The sequence below is a fragment of the Rhinopithecus roxellana genome, chromosome 6 (genome assembly GCF_007565055.1).
Source record: "Rhinopithecus roxellana isolate Shanxi Qingling chromosome 6, ASM756505v1, whole genome shotgun sequence".
In the NCBI taxonomy this organism is placed as follows: domain Eukaryota; kingdom Metazoa; phylum Chordata; class Mammalia; order Primates; family Cercopithecidae; genus Rhinopithecus; species Rhinopithecus roxellana.
Genome location: NC_044554.1, coordinates 148103421 through 148121640, shown reverse-complemented (window position 1 = coordinate 148121640; position 18220 = coordinate 148103421). Strand labels below are relative to the sequence as shown.

The 18220-nt window shown below is 41.0% G+C and overlaps 1 protein-coding gene across 1 annotated transcript; it reads right to left on the bottom strand.

Annotated features, from left to right (window-relative positions):
* Positions 1–472: 472 nt before the first annotated feature.
* Positions 473–1258, bottom strand: LOC104681892 (peroxiredoxin-5, mitochondrial-like). Its single transcript, XM_010388323.2, is given in 2 exon segments — positions 473–1129; positions 1132–1258. Coding segments are annotated over 2 exon segments (645 nt in total). The 3' UTR covers positions 473–611.
* Between the last annotated feature and the right edge of the window lie 16962 nt (positions 1259–18220).

The following is an 18220-nucleotide window of genomic DNA, read 5'->3' as shown; positions in this document are numbered from 1 at the left end:
GAAATGATGAGGCTGAAGGCCTGAGTGAAATGTGGCCCAGGCTTCCTGGGATGCTCATCTCCATGAAGTATAACAGCACAAATAATTTAGCACATGAAGGAACCAGTGGATGCTATTGACTTGGGTGGACCCAGCAAAACAAATCTATTGAGAGAGATGTTACACACCTAAGAGACAGGACAAGAGCAAATCGAATTAGAAAGAAAAATAACTGGAACATCATGACTCTTCAGGTACTAACACACAACGAAAAGATATCACCTATAGAGCTTTAGAAACACCCAAGATTACTTGTGTTACTGTTAGATGACTTTTTTCTCAGATTAAATTTAATTCTCTGGCATTACCTCTTAAAACTCTTGGTTTTTCAGATTCACTCATAAACTGTAGCTGATGTCTTAAGGGGTATCAGATTAGTGAGACTACTAGCATAATCTACTTCACTAGAGAGTTAAGTGTTTTTTGTTTTTTGTTTTTTTTTTTTTTTTTTTTGGACACAAACCACAAGTGTTTATTGCAGAAATCTGGCCAAGGTTCCAACTGCAGGGCCCCAGCACAAGGCTGAGCAGGTGAGATAGGGAGAGGTGGAGGAAGCGATCTGGCCCAGGGCCTCAGAGCTGTGAGATGATGCTGGGTGCCAGACTGCAGGTGAGGCCTGTGCCATCTGGTTCCACATTCAGGGCCTTCACTATGCCATCCTGTACCACCATGGAGAACCTCTTGAGACGTCGATTCCCAAAGATGGACACTAACGAATCATCTAGTAATAAGTCTGTCTCCTTCCCAAAGGCCCCAGTGGGATCAGCCAGGAGCTGAACCCTGCCTTCCGCCTTGTGGGCTCGGCCCCACTCGCCAGTCACAAAGGCATCATTAACACTCAGACAGGCCAACACCTGGAATCCCTTGGCCTTCAGAGCCTCAGCCTGCTCTACAAACCCTGGTAGGTGGACCTTGCAACATCCAGGGGTGAAGGCCCCGGGAACGCCAAACAGCACACCCTTCTTGCCCTTGAACAGCTCTGCCAGGTTCACCTTGTTCCCTGGCTCCCCTTCAAACACCTCCACTGCAGGGATGGCATCTCCCACCTTGATCGGGACCGTGGCTGCAGCGGCTCTGCTGAAACTGCGACCCCGCCAGACGCCCACTCTCCTTCACTTGGCCGTCTTGCTGCTGCTGTCGCTGCCACAGACTGACCGGCAGCCCCACCGAGCATATAGCCCGCTGAGCGTCTCAGGACACACACGCCGGCTAGTCCCATACCCGCCCTACGACCACTTCCACTCTGCCCCCTCGTGTTTTTTTTTTTAAATAAACATTGTATTTTTGCCTGTTTTAAAAGTGCAGAAGGGCATATAATTAAAAGCTCCACAATGACCACCTCATCAAAGGAAACCTAACCATTTCTGGGTTTAGTTCTTCCTTACATAATAAGTTTATATATTTTTTCAAAAATCTATTTGTCAACTTAAGAGATTATTGTTCAAAAGATTCAAGAACATTCAAGAGATTGCCAGAAAGGCAAAAACGTAGTTCACTTTCATTATTCTTTTTCTCCCCTCCTCCAAAATGTTGATGACTATCACTCTAGTTCCTTTATAGGCTACTTTCATTATATGCTTAAATAGACTTCGAGTTCGTTTTCATCAGCTTTAGCCATTACCTCCTGATTCATCACTTTAATAGATAAGTATATTAAGACCCTTTTAGAAGTGTTTCCACCTATAGCTAATAATTCCATGTCTGTCTCTTTATCCTTACTTGAAGCCACCAGTGTTCAGGGTCACCAGTGTTCATTGTCATTTCACTAGTGTTCACTGAAGAAACATCCTAAATGCTTTCCTTCAGTCCTTTCATATTCTCTAATCTAGAGACTCTCAAATTTGAGCATGCATTAGAATCCCCTGGTAGGCTTGTTTAATCACAGATTGCTGCTCGCACCCCCAGTGTTCCTGACTGAGCAGATGAGGAATAAGGCCTGAGGAGCTACATTTCTAACAAGTTCCCAGGTGAGGCAGATGCTGCTGGTCCAGGAACACACTTTGAGAACCACTGCTCTAATCCATTCTCTGCACTGACAACACGAATCTCCTAAGCATTGGCATATAGATTCCTTTTACTCTGGCACACATTGTCTTTTAAAAACAGTTTTACTGAGATAGAATACACATATCATCCAATTCACCATGTAAGTGTACAATTCAATGATTTTTAGTATATTTATAGAGTTGTATATACATCACCACCATCAATTTTAGAATTCTGAAAGAAACCCTGCATCCCTTCGTCATCACCCTTAATATTTATCTTGATAATGTCAAGTTCATATTGTGTCTTACTGGTCTTTGCATCCATAGCACTTAACACAATACCCACAGTAAGCATCAACTAGTGTTTGTTGAGTGAATGCAAAAAATGCAATCAATTCAGTTAATAGGCTCTAGCTAAGATTTTATCATATAATTAAAAAGCATAGAATATATTACAACAAAGACTGTTAGTTACCTTCTAGTAACAAGACTCCTCTTCTTAGTAACAGAACCTCAATTTACATTTGGGTACACTGCCCTCCAGCTAAAAGATCACACTTTCCATTCTTCCTTGTAGCTAGGTTGGTCATGTGACTAAGTTCTAAACAAAGAGATGGAAGTTAAAGTATTTTGTAAAACATTTGAGAAGTCTTCCAAAGGGAAGGGGCAATGCCCCTTTTCAGCCTTTCCCTTCTCCTGCTGCCTGGAACTACGATGTGATATCTGGAGCTCTAGCAGTCATATTGGACAATGAGGATAAGGCAACAGAAAGCTGGAAGAGCCTTTGACCCTGAAGACCAAGGAATTTCATGCCACCTTTTACAGGAAAATACTTTTAATTCTTAAGCCTCTATTTTTGGAATTTTAATTGATTGGAGACTAACGTGATCCTCACTGATTTATCAAAGCCTATGCTCTTTCCACCACAGTACAGGATTAAAGGCACAAAAATGCCTTCTGTTATTACTGTTGAATTGAGCATACTTTTTATTGTCACCTGTTAGTGCCCCTTTGGGCATCCCTTGAACTTGGGGCCAATATCAAAGTGTTTCAGTTTGTTGGAGTAGCATTGATTCATTGAAAGAGAATGGGTAGACAATCTTAGAGTTAATCTTGGTCCTGTCTCCTAATAAACCTTGCTGAGCCTCAACTTCTTCCACCAAAGAGTTGTAATAAGACCCTACATGTAGGCTTGTTGGGAAGATGAAAGGAGAAAGGCGTGTGACACATCCAAAGGAGTGGCTGACACATAGCACAGAATGCTTCTTCCTGCTCATGCAGGGTCTCTCTAGGGAGCTCAGGTCAGAAACGAGTTAATTGGAGACATCTTGATCATTTCATAGAATCCACAGGAAACATTAGACAATTCTGATTTACAGGAATCTCCGCCAGATTATAAACTACACGAGGGCAGGGACCATCTTGTTTACTGCTATATACTTATTGTGTAGAAATGGCAGCACTCAAGGAATGTTGGCCAAATTGTGGATAAAAGCATCTTAAATTCTGTGACCCCAATGCCTCAGAATCAGTATTTTCCTGCGTGTAACACAGACTAAGTACAGACCAGTGTTACTTGTAAAGTGACCAATCAAACCTCTATCAGGATCTTCTGAGGCCATTGCTAGACCAGTGTCCAAAACATCCCCTACAGCTGGTTCAGGGTCCTTGAACTCTGCACCTAAAAGATGGGACATTATACACAACCACCATTTATAAGCATCAGGCAATGGGATGCACGTGAAAGTCACAACATGGCAAAATAGAAGCAACAAGATTAAATCAACCTTAATCTCCAGCACTTGGGAACATTCACATCCTTTTTTTTTTTTTTTTCTTTCATTTTTTTCTCCTCTTGGGAAGAGTATTGACTGGATGACAAATTCTGTACCTAGACCCAGACTCACCTGCTCTGTGAGGAAAAGAACTCTTCTCACCCCCAGAGCTCTTATGACCTAATTACTGGAAACCATTATGAGCTTTTTTACAAAATACAGTATCCCTACAGTGATTCTAGTAGCTGCCTCAGGAGAGAGGCAGCATTCTTTGTCTTGACTATTTTTATATTTTCAAAGGTTTAACTGAAGTGCCATGCAATCCCCTTGGAAATTCCCTCTTCAAGTCTGTAAAATAAGCAGGAAACAAATACAAGTGTCTCGAACTTCAGATACTCATTTTGAGAAACAGGTGCAAGCCTTGTGTCCCTCATATCCAAGAAAAGTATCATTGTTGATCCACCAACAATTTTCAGGAAGCAGATTTTGCAGAGGAGATCAACTCTGTGTGTGTAAAAAGATTTGAAGCCCAAACCATAAGAAGTTATGGAAGAAAGGAAAGAATATGGCATTTCTCTCCCAGGCAGGGCATTTCCTATCCTAGTCAAGCTCAAGGATCCCCAGGGCACCAACTCACCACCCTGCCCCTCTTTACTTTCTTACCATCCTGGGCTTCTGTCCATCTTTAAAACTTTAAAGGAATAAAGTACTAATACATACTATAACATGAAAGCCTTGAAAACACTACACTGAGTGAAAGAAACCAGGCATAAAAGGCCACATACTGTATGATTCCATTTACATAAAATATCTAGAATAGGCAAATCTGTAAAGACAGAAGATGGATTAGTTGCTCCTTAGGAGTGGAGTGGAGGGATAGAGGAATAGGGGATCATAGCTAAAAGGAATGAATTTTCTTTTTTGAGGCGATGAGAATGTTCTAAGATTCACCATGGGGATGCTTGCACAACTCTGTGAAGATACGAAAAACCATGCAATTGTACACTTTGAATGGGTGAATTGTATGTTATGTGAATTATATCCCAATAAAGCTCTTACCAAGAAAAATCCATTTGTGACTAGTTTTATTTTTTTTATTTTTATTTTTTTTGAGACAGAGTCTTGCTCTGTCGCCCAGGCTGGAGTGCAGTGGCGGGATCTCAGCTCACTGCAAGCTCCACCTCCCGGGTTCCCGCTATTCTCCTGCCTCAGCCTCCCAAGTAGCTGGGACTACAGGCACCCGCCACCTCGCCCGGCTAGTTTTTTTGTATTTTTAGTAGAGACGGGGTTTCACCATGTTAGCCAGGATGGTCTCGATCTCCTGACCTCGTGATCCGCCCATCTCGGCCTCCCAAAGTGCTGGGATTACAGGCTTGAGCCACCGCGCCCGGCCTGTGACTAGTTTTAAATTACATTATGCTTTATGTAAAATTTTACCTAACTCTTATTGCAACTCCATTCCAGAAAGGACACTGTGGATGAGCAGGGCAAGTGACTGTATTTAATTGACGTCATTCAGAGTTTCCCAAGAGGTACTCCAAAGGACAGCACGTTTTCAGCTGTTAATAGGTGAAATAATTATTTTAAAAGGCTCCACAGTCAAGGAAATTTAAGAACAACAAAGTTAAATTTCAACAGGATCTCTACTGCTGGAGGACTTAGAGATTTAATAGACAGACATGTGTTGTGCGTCTCCAAGAAGAGGATTTACCAAACTGGTTTAATCTTGAAGCCTTTTGTCACAGAGCATGGTGCAGAGTCAGTCTTCCATGACATGTATGCTGGTAAATGCATTTACTTTAATCTCAACAGGAACCCATGGAAACAAATGTTATGCAAAAATTAACATAGGTCCTCATACAACGGTAACATTTTCATTTACATGTCTGCATCTGATTTTAAAAGTTCAATTATAAACATTGTTTTTGCTTTCTAAATTCTTTTCATTCTATATTTAATATATGTAAATATAAGGAATGTGATTTAGAGTAGAAATTCTCTTCTTCGCTAAGTAATAAGAGATTTTCTGGTATAACTTGGCTTGCTGCTATGAAGTGGAGTTTGTTTTATGTTTGTTTTATTTTTCTCCCGAAATAGAAAGGCATTCTAAGAACATATAAAAATCCTCGGTAATCCTTCTGTCCCTGGCCCATAGATCAAATCATTCTCTCAGAATTCCACTCACTGCATTTCTCAGCAAAGATGTATTGGCAAGCTAAATGGAGAGGTTTCAAATTACTCAGGCTTTATTAATTTTACAAAATATGCTTTGAAGTATTATAATAAATAATTAAAAGTAAATAGCACATTTGAGATTAGTGAGCAGATGCTTGCAGGCATTACTGTTTCTTTCCTATCCTGTTCTTCTCCACTTTTAGTGCCGCAGAAAAGGCAATCTATTGCTGCATCTTCCTCCCATCGCTGCATCACGGCTTGAGATCCATTGCCCAGACGTATTGAGAAATAACAATTCAAGAAGGGAGGGAAGGAGACTAATCGTTACTGAGCATAATAACTGGATAGATAGAATGACAAGAAAAAGTACAGCCAGGGAAGGCACCGGGTTGAGAAACTTCAGGTACTCATCTAAAGTGTGACACCTATCAGTAACTCTGTTTGGCAATTAATATTAAGAATTGTTTGCAGTGGGCTTTGCACTTTACAAAGCACCCTCAGATGCAATATCTTAATCTTCAAAACAATTGTGAGAGGTAGCTCCTTTTTCCCTATTTTACAGATGGAGAAATTGGGGCCCAGAGAAATTAAGAAACTGGTCTGAGTTTCTCAGATAGAATATTGGGGAACAGCAATTTGATTCTGAGGCTTCTGAATTAAAAATGTACTCTTTCCGGCCCGGCGCGGTGGCTCAAGCCTGTAATCCCAGCACTTTGGGAGGCCGAGATGGGTGGATCACAAGGTCAGGAGATCGAGACCATCCTGGCTAACACGGTGAAACCCCGTCTCTACTAAAAAATACGAAAAACTAGCCGGGCGAGGTGGCGGGCGCCTGTAGTCCCAGCTACTCGGGAGGCTGAGGCAGGAGAATGGCGTGAACCCAGGAGGTGGAGCTTGCAGTGAGCTGAGATCCGGCCACTGCATTCCAGCCTGGGCGACAGAACGAGACTCCGTCTCAAAAAAAAAAAAAAAAAAAAAAAATGTACTCTTTCCACCTTCACTCAGCTGGGAGAAGTTAGAAGGGCAGGCTGGAAAGAGATTGCAAAGGTCTTTGAATAACAGAGAAGTTTATTCGTTACCTTGCAGGCACTATAATTGTCATCTAAAGGCTTACAGCTACAACAAGCTTAGGCAAATAGATTAGCCATTTCTGATTCTCTTAAGAAAATTTCCCAGTGTATTTAACCTGTAAACGAGTTCAAATAATCATTTTTGAAAAGCATCTAATGTTTACTTGCTTTTTGTTGCTGTTGTTTGTTTTGCATTTTTTGTGGGTTTTGTTTGTTTGTTTTTGGTTTTGTTGTTGTTGTTGAGACAGGTTCTCACTCTGTTACCCAGGCTGGAATGCAATGGCACAATCTCAGTTCACTGCAGCCTCAACCTCCTGGGCTCAAGAGATCTTCTCCTCTCAGCCCCCCGAGTAGCTGGGACCAAAAGTGTGCCACCACGCTGGCTAATTTTTATAAATATTTTTTGTAGAGACAGGGTTTTGCCATGTTTCTCAGGCTGGTCTGGAACTCCTAAGCTCAAGCCATCTGCCCCTCCTCAGCCTCCCAAAATGCTGGGATTATAGGCATGAGCCACTGTGCCCAGCCTACTTTCTTTCTGTTTTTACTCCATCTTACACATGTTCATTGTGTAGGTAGGCCAGGATCCTTTTAAAAGAGGTTCATATCTATCAGTTATTCATTAAGGATACAAATAAACTGATTTCCTAAACCTATGTCTGTCCTTGCAAGCTTTACGCTGGAACAGGATGCAATACAAAGAAAGTTCTAAGTCCAATATTATGTATTAATTATTCAACACACATTAATTGAACATTTACTATGTGTTAGGTAGGCATCTATGTCAGGGATTATGCATTCAAAAAATGAAGACCACATGTTCCTACCATTTAGCTTACAGCTAAATGTAGCAAAGCATCCAGGCAAACAGAGCACAGTGTGATAAAGAATAAAACAGAAGGCCGGGTGCGGTGGCTGACACCTGTAATCCTAGCACTTTGGGAGGTCAAGCCGGGCAGATTGCCTGAGCTCAAGAGTTCGAGACCAGCCTGGGCAACATGGTGAAACCCTGTCTCTACTAAAATACAAAAAATTAGCAGGGCGTGGTGTCACGCGCCTGTAGTCCCAGCTACTTGGGAGGCTGAGGCAGGAGAATTGCTTGAACCTAGGAGGCGAAGGTTGCAGTGAGCTGAGATCATGCCACTGCACTCCAACCTGGGCTACAGAGCGAGACTCCGTCTCCAAAAAAAAGAGTAAGACAGAAAGCACAGAGAGACATAGGAGCACATGTCTTAGGGGTTAGGGAGGTTTCCTCAGGGAAGTGACATGCAGGCTGAAGGACCAGTGGGAGTACAATGGTGTCAGGGCTAGAAGCAGGGATTGTAATCCTGACTTTTGCATTAAACTCACTTGGAGAGTTTTAAAAACTACTGCTGTCTAGACCCCATCCAAGCCAATTCCATCTGAATCTCCAAGAACAAGGTTCACTCAGGCAGCAATTTTTATAAATCTCCGCAAGTGATTCTAATGTGCAGCCCTATTCAAGAATCAGTGACTTCAGTCTTTACTAAAAAGTGTTTCAGAGTAGTAGAAATGATGTGAACCATCTCTAAATTCAGATTTCAGTTCCATGTAAATTCAAAGTAAATAATTTTTAGATGATTTTCTTGGTAACTGTAATGTGACCTTTATCTTAATTATCTTGGATTTCAAGAATATTTATGGCAAAAGCGACATGATAAAATTTTTTGACAAAAAAAAGATGAATCTGAATAGTCTCAATATTGCTAGCTTTTCCTAACAGTTGGTAGAAAACAGCTTTTGTGGTAACTATCCCTGTGCTTACCAGCATTTTCTGTTCTGCTTCTATGGGCAGTGGGAAGACTATTCTTCCTTGTCCCTTTAAAATTATGAGTGATCACCTAACTCTTTAACCAATAAATAGTGAGCAGAATTGATGTGTGTCTCTTCCACGAGGAAGTATGTAAGAGCTGGTCACATGTTCTCTTCTCCCACTTCAGTGATCCCTGACCGCTCGGATCGCAATGGTAACATCTTAAGACAGACTGATGATGAAGTCAAAGCACTCTGGAGTGCTGAGCACCCCACAAAGAGCACTCACCTTGCAGAATCGCTCATGACATGCATTGTTTTAAACCACTAAGATTTTAGGGTCTTTATTACTGCAACACAACCTAGTCTCACTTAGTAACTACCTTCTCAATCAGCAGATCCCTTTTTGTATTTTCTTTCCCTGATTCTGAATTTTTTACTCACACACTTTTTCATGATCAATATTAACAATTAATATCCATCCTTCCTTCTTTACTTTTTTCCTGTCTTCTTTTCCTCCTCCTTTTCTCTTTCCTTTCCACTTAATCACTCATTTTAAAAATCACTGGAGATGCCCAAGAAGAAGGAAAGTTAGAAAGTAATTGAGTGGATGGTGGCCCAGCAGGCTGGAGGATTTGTTGCATACGGGGGGACTGAGCAAATAAATACAGTCAGCCCTCCACATCTATAGATTCCACATCTGTGAATTCAACCAACCATGCATCAAAAATATGTTTTTAAATCACATCTGTACTGAACATGTGCAGACTTTTTTCCTTGCCATTATTCCCCAAATAATACAGTATAACAAGTATTTACATAGCATTTACATTGTATTTAGTATTATGAGTAATCTAGAGATGATTTAAAGTATTCAGACGGGTTGGTCATGATGGCTCATGTCTGTAATCCCAGCACTTTGGGAGGCTGAAGGGGGAGGATTGCTTGAGACCAGGAGTTTGAGACCAGCCTGGGCAACATAATGAGATGCCATCTCTATAAAAAATTTAAACAATTAACTGGGTGTGGTGGCACATGCCTGTAGTCCAAGCTACTCAGCAGGCTGAAGTGGGAGGATTGCTTGAGTTCCAGAGGTTGAGACAGCAGTGAGGCATGCTTGCACCACTGCAATCCAGCCTGAGCAACAGAGAGAGACCTTGTGTCTAAAATAATTTTTTAAGTATTCAGGAGTATATGATTAGGTTATATGCAAATACTATGCCATTTTATATCAGGGACTTTAGCATATGCAGATTGCGGTATCCTTGGAATGTCCTAAAACTAATCTACCCATGGATATGAAGGGATAACTGTATATTAAGGATTATGCAGCCAGGTTCCTTTGCTGCCTGATAAGAGAATTTTAAATATGAAAAGGCGAAAGGATTGTGTTTGAACTGAAGTGAAGGAACTGCTATAAACTTATATATATGTATATAATTAGATAGATAGAAAAATGAATAAGACGTTTCAATGTTCTGTCCTTGTTCTGTCCACTGAGAGAACCTGGAAGCAGCAATAGGCCAATAGCAGTAAGCCTACATAGCACATGGATTTCTAGAAACCATTTTCCACTAACAGAAGAGATCTTAGAAAAAAAGAAAGACTGATTTCAGGGCTGGTGAAGCAAAAGCACAATTTGCTTCGTCTTTTTTTGAGTCTGAAAAATAACTTGTTATTATTATTATTATTTTCAGGTCTGGCTCTCTGTTGCCCAGGCTGGAGTGCAGTGGCACAATCTCAGCTCACTGCAACCTCTGCCTTCCAGGCTCAAGCTGTCCTCCCACCTCAGCCTCCTAAGTAGCTGGGACTACAGGCGTGCACCACCACACCCAGTTAATTTTTGTATATTTTGTGGAGATGGGGTTTTGCCATGTTGCTCAGGCTGGTCTCAAACTCCAGAGCTCAAACAATCTGCCCACCTGGGCCTCCCAAAGTACTAGGATTACAGGCGTGAGCCACTGCACCCAGTCTAAAAACTTACTTAATGTCAGGAAGGAATGAAGTACTCAAAAATGACGGGGGCATGTCAAAAGGACATAGAAGCTGGTTTGAGGAGCTAACCACTAACCCATTGAATAAAGTATCATTGAGTCCAAGCATATTTAAACAAACTAATAAATAAATGGAAAAAAGAGAAAGTTCCTCTCTATAGCAGATGCTAGCTATTAAATGTAGAAGAAATAATAGAAAATCACCATTTGGCAGTGATCATAGTAATAACTTATTCAGGCAAGAAACATCAATGAATGCTAACATTTGTGGGCAAGAGTCAGAAGACAAATGAAATATTTACATAGTCTCAAAGTATGTTTCCACAAAGACATATTCATTATAAAGGAAAAAGAATAACTTTCTAATAAAGTAACCTGGCAGAAACCACCTTATTCAAGTATAGCATCAAATGTAACATCACCAGATTGAAATCATGTGCCAACTGACAGGATATAAGAATTTAGCATTGCTCGGCCGGGCGCGGTGGCTCAAGCCTGTAATCCCAGCACTTTGGGAGGCCGAGACGGGCGGATCACGAGGTCAGGAGATCGAGACCATCCTGGCTAACACGGTGAAACCCCGTCTCTACTAAAAAAATACAAAAAACTAGCCGGGCGAGGTGGCGGGCGCCTGTAGTCCCAGCTACTCAGGAGGCTGAGGCAGGAGAATGGCGTAAACCCGGGAGGCGGAGTTTGCAGTGAGCTGAGATCTGGCCACTGCACTCCAGCCTGGGTGACAGAGCGAGACTCCTTCTCAAAAAAAAAAAAAAAAAAAAAAAAAAAAAAGAATTTAGCATTGCTTTTGTAATGTTCCTTCAAAACTGCACGCATAACCTGACTTTAATAATGAGGAAACATTAAAGTTCCCTAAATTGAGGAATATTCTACAAAATAACTTGCCCGTGATCTGAAAAAATGTTACAGTCATGAAAGCCAAGGAAAGACTATGGAATTATTCTAGATTGAAAGAGACTGAAGAGGCATGACAACCAAAGGCCACACATGACACTGTATTAGATCATTTCCCTAAGGACATTATTGAGACATTTAGTGAAATGAATGGGATCTCTGAGAGATGGACATACAGGAGTTCTTTGAACTGTTCCTGCAACTTTTCTTTCTTTTTTTTTTTTTTTTTTGAGACGGAGTCTCGCTCTGTCGCCCGGGCTGGAGTGCAGTGGCCGGATCTCAGCTCACTGCAAGCTCCGCCTCCCGGGTTCACGCCATTCTCCTGCCTCAGCCTCCCGAGTAGCTGGGACTACAGGCGCCCGCCACCTCACCCAGCTAGTTTTTTGTATTTTTTAGTAGAGACGGGGTTTCACCATGTTAGCCAGGATGGTCTCGATCTTCTGACCTCGTGATCCGCCCGTCTCGGCCTCCCAAAGCGCTGGGATTACAGGCTTGAGCCACCGCGCCCGGCCCCTGCAACTTTTCTGTGATTTTTGAAACTATTTCAAAATAACACATATTGTTTTTGCAATTTGTAATAATTTTATAGACTTGCAATTCAAGTTTATGTTATAATCTGAAAAAATATGGGAAGTTTGAGAATAATCTCAAATTATTTGGAATTAGCTATGGCGTGTTTTCTTTATTTTAGTAAAGTTATTGAGGTTTGATAATAATACGGTTTGGCTGTGTCCCCACACAAATCTCATCTTGAATTGTGGTTCCCATAATTCCACATGTCATGGGCAGGACCTGTTGGGAGGCAATTGAATCATGAGGGCATTTCCCCTATGCTATTCTCATGATAGTGAGTTCTCATGAGATGTAATGGTTTTATAAGGGATTGTCCCCTGCCTTCACTTTGCACTGCTCTTTGCTACCGCCATGTGAAGAAGGATGTGTTTGCTTCCCCTTCTGCCATGGTTGTAAGTTTCCTGAAGCCTCCCCAGCACTGCAGAACTGTGAGTCAGTTAAACCTCTTTTCTTTATAAATTACCCAATCTTGGGTATATCTTTAATAGCAGCATGAAAACTGACTAATACAGATATCTTAATTTTTTTAAGATTGTTATTATTCAAGTTTGTTTTTTATGTTTAAGTTTGCACAATCACTAAATGGTTTCAGAACAGTGATATGCTCTAGGGAAATATGGATATGATAATTAGGCATGTGTACCAAGAAATTATTTTCACCCGGGTCTTCAGTAATTTGAATGGATATCTATAGTACCTGCCAACAGAATATGACTCGGAAAGCCATTAAATTCAAAATATAAAACGAGAAAGACCCGCAAGCATTGAGCTTTTTCCCCATGCTTAACACAAGTAAATTCCCTTGGCCAGAAGAATATGAAATGAAGATTTTTAAAAATTGTCTTCAAAAATAGGCAAAATATTTTCTTAAAAGCAGTCTGTAAAATAAAAAAAAACAGGCCGGGCGCGGTGGCTCAAGCCTGTAATCCCAGCACTTCGGGAGGCCGAGATGGGCGGATCACGAGGTCAGGAGATCGAGACCATCCTGGCTAACACGGTGAAACCCCGTCTCTACTAAAAATACAAAAACTAGCCGGGCGAGGTGGCGGGCGCCTGTAGTCCCAGCTACTGGGAAGGCTGAGGCAGGAGAATGGCGTAAACCCGGGAGGCGGAGCTTGCAGTGAGCTGAGATCCGGCCACTGCACTCCAGTCCGGGCGACAGAGCAAGACTCCGTCTCAAAAAAAAAATAAATAAATAAATAAAAAATAAAATAAAATAAAAAAAAATAAAAAAAAATAGAGATTAACTCAGAGTTTCAGGTAGTTTAACATCAGATAGGATGAACAATTCCTCAGCCATCCTTAACTGTTTTTGTTTGCCAGGGGTGCCATAACAAATACCCCAGATTAGGGGGGTTAAACAACAGAAATTTATCTGAAGTCCAAGATCATGGTAGCAGTAGGGTCGATTTATTTTGGAGCCTCTCCCCTTGGTTTGCAGATGGCTGTCTTCTCCCTGTGTCTTCACATGGTCTTCCCTCTGTGTATATCTATATCCTAATCTTCTCTTACAAGGACAGCACACACTGGATTAGGCTCCATTCATTCCAAAAACCTCATTTAACCTTAATTACCTCTTTAAAGACTATCTCTGAACACAGTCACTTTCTGAGATATTGGGGATTAGGCTCACGTCTGTAATCCCAACACTTTGGTAGGCCGAGACAGGTGGATCACCTGAGGTCAGGAGATCGAGACCAGCCTGGTCAAGAGGGCAAAACTCCATCTCTACTAAAAATACAAAAATTAGCCAGGTGTGGTAGTGGGTGCCTATAATTCCAGCTACTCAGGAGGCTGAGACAGGAGAATTGCTTGAACCTGGGAGGTGGAAGTTGCAGTGAGCCGAGATCTCGTCACTGCATTCCAGCCTGGAGGACAAGAGCGAAATTCTGTCAAAAAAGAAGAAAGAGAAAGAAAGAAAGAAAGAGAGAGAGAGAGAGAGAGAGAGAGAGAGAGAGAGAGAGAGAGAGAAAAGAAAGAAAGAAAGAAAGAAAGAAAGAAAGAAAGAAAGAAAGAAAGAAAGAAAGAAAGAAAGAAAGAAAGAAAGAAAGAAAGAAGGAAAGAATCTGGGGTGATATAATTCAGTCCCTAACAGTAGGTATTGATTAAGAATTGTTCTGTTTTCCTGGATTAGAGCCTTTATCAATAATAATTCCACACATTTTAAAAATAGACAAACCTTATTCCATGATTAAAGTTTCTAGAAAACTTTCAGAGTTATGTGGACAAGTTCACTATTGGAGAAGTAGTTACCTAGCCCACCAATTCAGAGGCCATTCAGGTCTCTCTGCACTGTATCTTCGAGAGACCAGCATTGGTGTTAAATTCCAACTTGGTCAATATTCTTCTTGGGCTTACCATTTTTTTTAAGTCCAGATACTATGGGGCTTGAGGATATGATTGAGCCTTCAATTAATACTCATCTTATGGTAGGTTTTGAAAGCAGCTGTGGTCCTACTCAGGAAGGTCCCCACCTTGATCACAATCTCATGGTCACAATTTCTAGACAAGCCAAGGTGGCATGCATTTGAGAATATAGCTTTAAGAACTATCTGCCTTCCCCCAAATGCAAGGCTGTGGTGAAGCTCTTTTACATTGCTACTATGTTGGAGTGTAGCTTGGTGATAGCTCTCAAAAGTGAAAAACAAAAGAAAAATGTAGAATAAAATCTGATCCTGAAATCTACTTCTCAACACTTACCATACAGAAATACGTGTGTGTGTGTGTGGGTGTGGGTGTGTGTGTGTATCTATGTGTGTGTGTGTATAATATATATGTGATGTATACATGGTGGATGAATAATTTTCACTGCACTATTATTTATAATATGAAACATAAACACAACATAAATATCCATCATAGGAGAGTGGTTAAATGACACTGGTATATGCATACAATAGAAAAGTATGCAGCTGTTAAAAAATCATACTGCTATTTTTGGTAATGGCAAACTAGGTTATTCATACCAACCCTCCCACTGAAAGCAATTTAAAATGCTGGCTAAAATATTTTTAAAGTAGCCCTTAAGACAAGGGAGATCCAACAAATAACAAAAGATATCTGAACAAAAGTGAGAACCCAGAGTGGTAAGTGATCACAGCAACCATCTATATCCTGAGATCATTTGTCAGTCCCGGCAACTTCAAAATTCTAACTGTTGGGATGAAGGGAAATAAATCAAAGCCCTCAAGGTACCCCAAGACCAGAAATATAACCAACATCAACACCCTCACCAGGGGAATGCAAAAGAAGTTGCCTTTATGCTGAGCTGAACAAGGGGGAAATCCCCATCCTGAGTTTTTTAACTGCAAAGTAGCTCTAACAAAAAGTTTTACCTAAAATTTATATCATCTGGGTGGTCCAAAAGAACCTGAAACCATGAATTTAGTTTAAAGTGATCCCAGGCTAAATAGTACAGTTTTTATGCAGCAACAACAAAAACAAATTCTCTACAGAGGAGGCACCTTTATCCTTGACCTCAAAGAACCCCCACATACAACTTTTCTAAGCTGATGAGAAGCACACAGTCAAAAATAATATACCACCAGAGGAAATGAGGCATCATGAGCAAGAACAGAAACAATAGAAAGTAGAAACAAGCCAAAATAATTGAAGTATTGGACTTTATTAGACACAAGTTTGAAAAAATTTCTGCAGATACAGAAAATATAAAAGGTGATCTAGTATAGTTGAAAAAGAACTCAGTGTTTAGAAATGTCCAGAATGTCTAGGAATGAAACCAATAATTCAAATTAAAAACTCAATAGATGGGCTTAACAGTAGCATTACATACAGAAAAAGTATCCACGGGTTCAGTGTTATCACAGTACTTTGGGAAGCCAAGGCAGGAAAATCACTTGAGCTCAGGGGTTCAAGACCAGCCTAGGCAACATAGCAAGACCTAGTCTCTACTAAAAAAAAATTAGCTGAGTGGGGTGGCACATTCCTATAGTTCAGCTATTTGGGAGGCTGATGTGGGAGGATTACCGAAGCCAGGGAGATCGAGGTTGCAGTGAGCCGTGATCATGCCAATGCACTCTAGAGTGGGCAACAGAGAAAGACCCTGTCTGAAAAAGAAAATGTATCCAGAACACACTAAGAGGAGAAAAAAAAAGATGGGAAAAAATGGAAGACAGCTGAAGACGCCTGGACTGTAAAGTGATAAGGTCTAACATACATTTAACAGAAATGACATTTTCATTATGCTGAAAGATAATAGCTACCAGTGTAGAATTGTATATATTTCTCAGTGACAATAACTTTCGGTAATGAAGGCAATAAAGACATTTGTAAAGGAAAAATATAATTTATTACCAGATGACCCTTATTCAAAGAAATTCTAAAGGTACAACAGTCAGAATGTAAGTAACTCAGATGGAAGTTTTGAGATGTGAGAAGGAAGTAAACACAGAAAAAGGCAGAGGACATTAAGAATGGCAAGCGGAGAGGGGTAGGGTAATGGCACACGAGGGCAAAGGCAGAGGTTGGAAAAAATGTTGGAGTGAACCAGCCCACACCTACAGCATCTTTCCCCCGTCCCACATAACTTTTGGAGTAGAAGTTTCGAGTACCTAAAGGTAGAATTAGTCGACAAAACAAAAACCACCGGTTAGAAACTGAGATAAAGGGGACCATGAGGTTAACTTGTAGGCGTAGCGGGAGAGAGGTGTCAAGCATCCTGAATGGGCAATATGACAAAGGAAATAAAAATGAAATGACCACCAACAATTCTATGTAAAAGTGGTTGTGAATCTTGACAATGAATATGTAAAAAACTGAAGGTCTTCTATAGAGGCAAGAGAGTAAAGAGATAAAGGAGACCTCTATGAAGGTAGCTGGCCAGGTAGCTGGGCCTTGATGTAGTCACTGCCTCGCAGGGGCTTGTCTTTAATTCTGCAGGTCCCAATCCTCAATTTGTCAGTGGACTCAGAAGGTGAATAGTCTTTTAGAGCTTGACTCTGGGCTGCATGCTTATTAAAGCATAGCCTCTGTGGTGATCAGAATGCTTACAGCCACCTTTAAGGTCTCTGATGCCAGAAACAAGGTAAAATAAGAATATATATTGGTATTTTCTTGCATGTGGCTAAATAACTCTTGGAAGGATATTTCCATGTGTGGGGAGCCGGCTGGCTAGACGACAGAAGTGGAGGAAGGCTTTTTTGGTGTATGTATTCACATGGTCCAATAATATTTGGGTCATCTGAATTATCTATAAAATTTAATTGAAGCCATTGTTTCCCCTTTTTCCCCTTCTCTGAAAACTCTCAAAAACATACAGTGTTTAAGCAACTTGGTGCACTTATGAAGGTGGGTAGTGATGGATCCTTTCATCTGTTGGTAGAATATTGCCATAAATCGAATCATGTATGCATTCCTGCATTCCTGCCTTAAATTGCACACTCCTTGCCTCATGGGGCTCAGACACAATGCAACCCAAATGCTTCACCGTTGCCTCTTCTGGGTCTCCAAGGAATTGCCCTCTCCTGAGCCAGGAATAAGCCTACAATTAAATTAAGCTTTCAGGAATTAGAGATGACAGCCACTAGGGTGACCAACTCATCCCAGTTTCCCCAAAACTTTCCCCAGTTTTAGCAATGAAAATCTCATCTCCAGGGAAACCTCTCAGTCCCAAGCTAAGGGGACAGTGGGCCCTCCCAGCTGCCACCAGCTTGGCTGATGTCCCATCCTTTTAGAGTCCAAATGACTCCAAATTTATGAAGAAACAAACTTGGTTGAATAGAACCCAAGTAATACTAATAATGATATCAAACAATATATATGTAACAATTACCATGTGCTAGACAGTGTTGCAAGTAGTCTATTCATGTAGACTCATTTAACTAGTCATAATAACTCTCACTCTATGTCATGGATGAGAAAACTGAGGCCTAGGGAAATTAAATAACTTGCCCAAGATTACAGAGCTA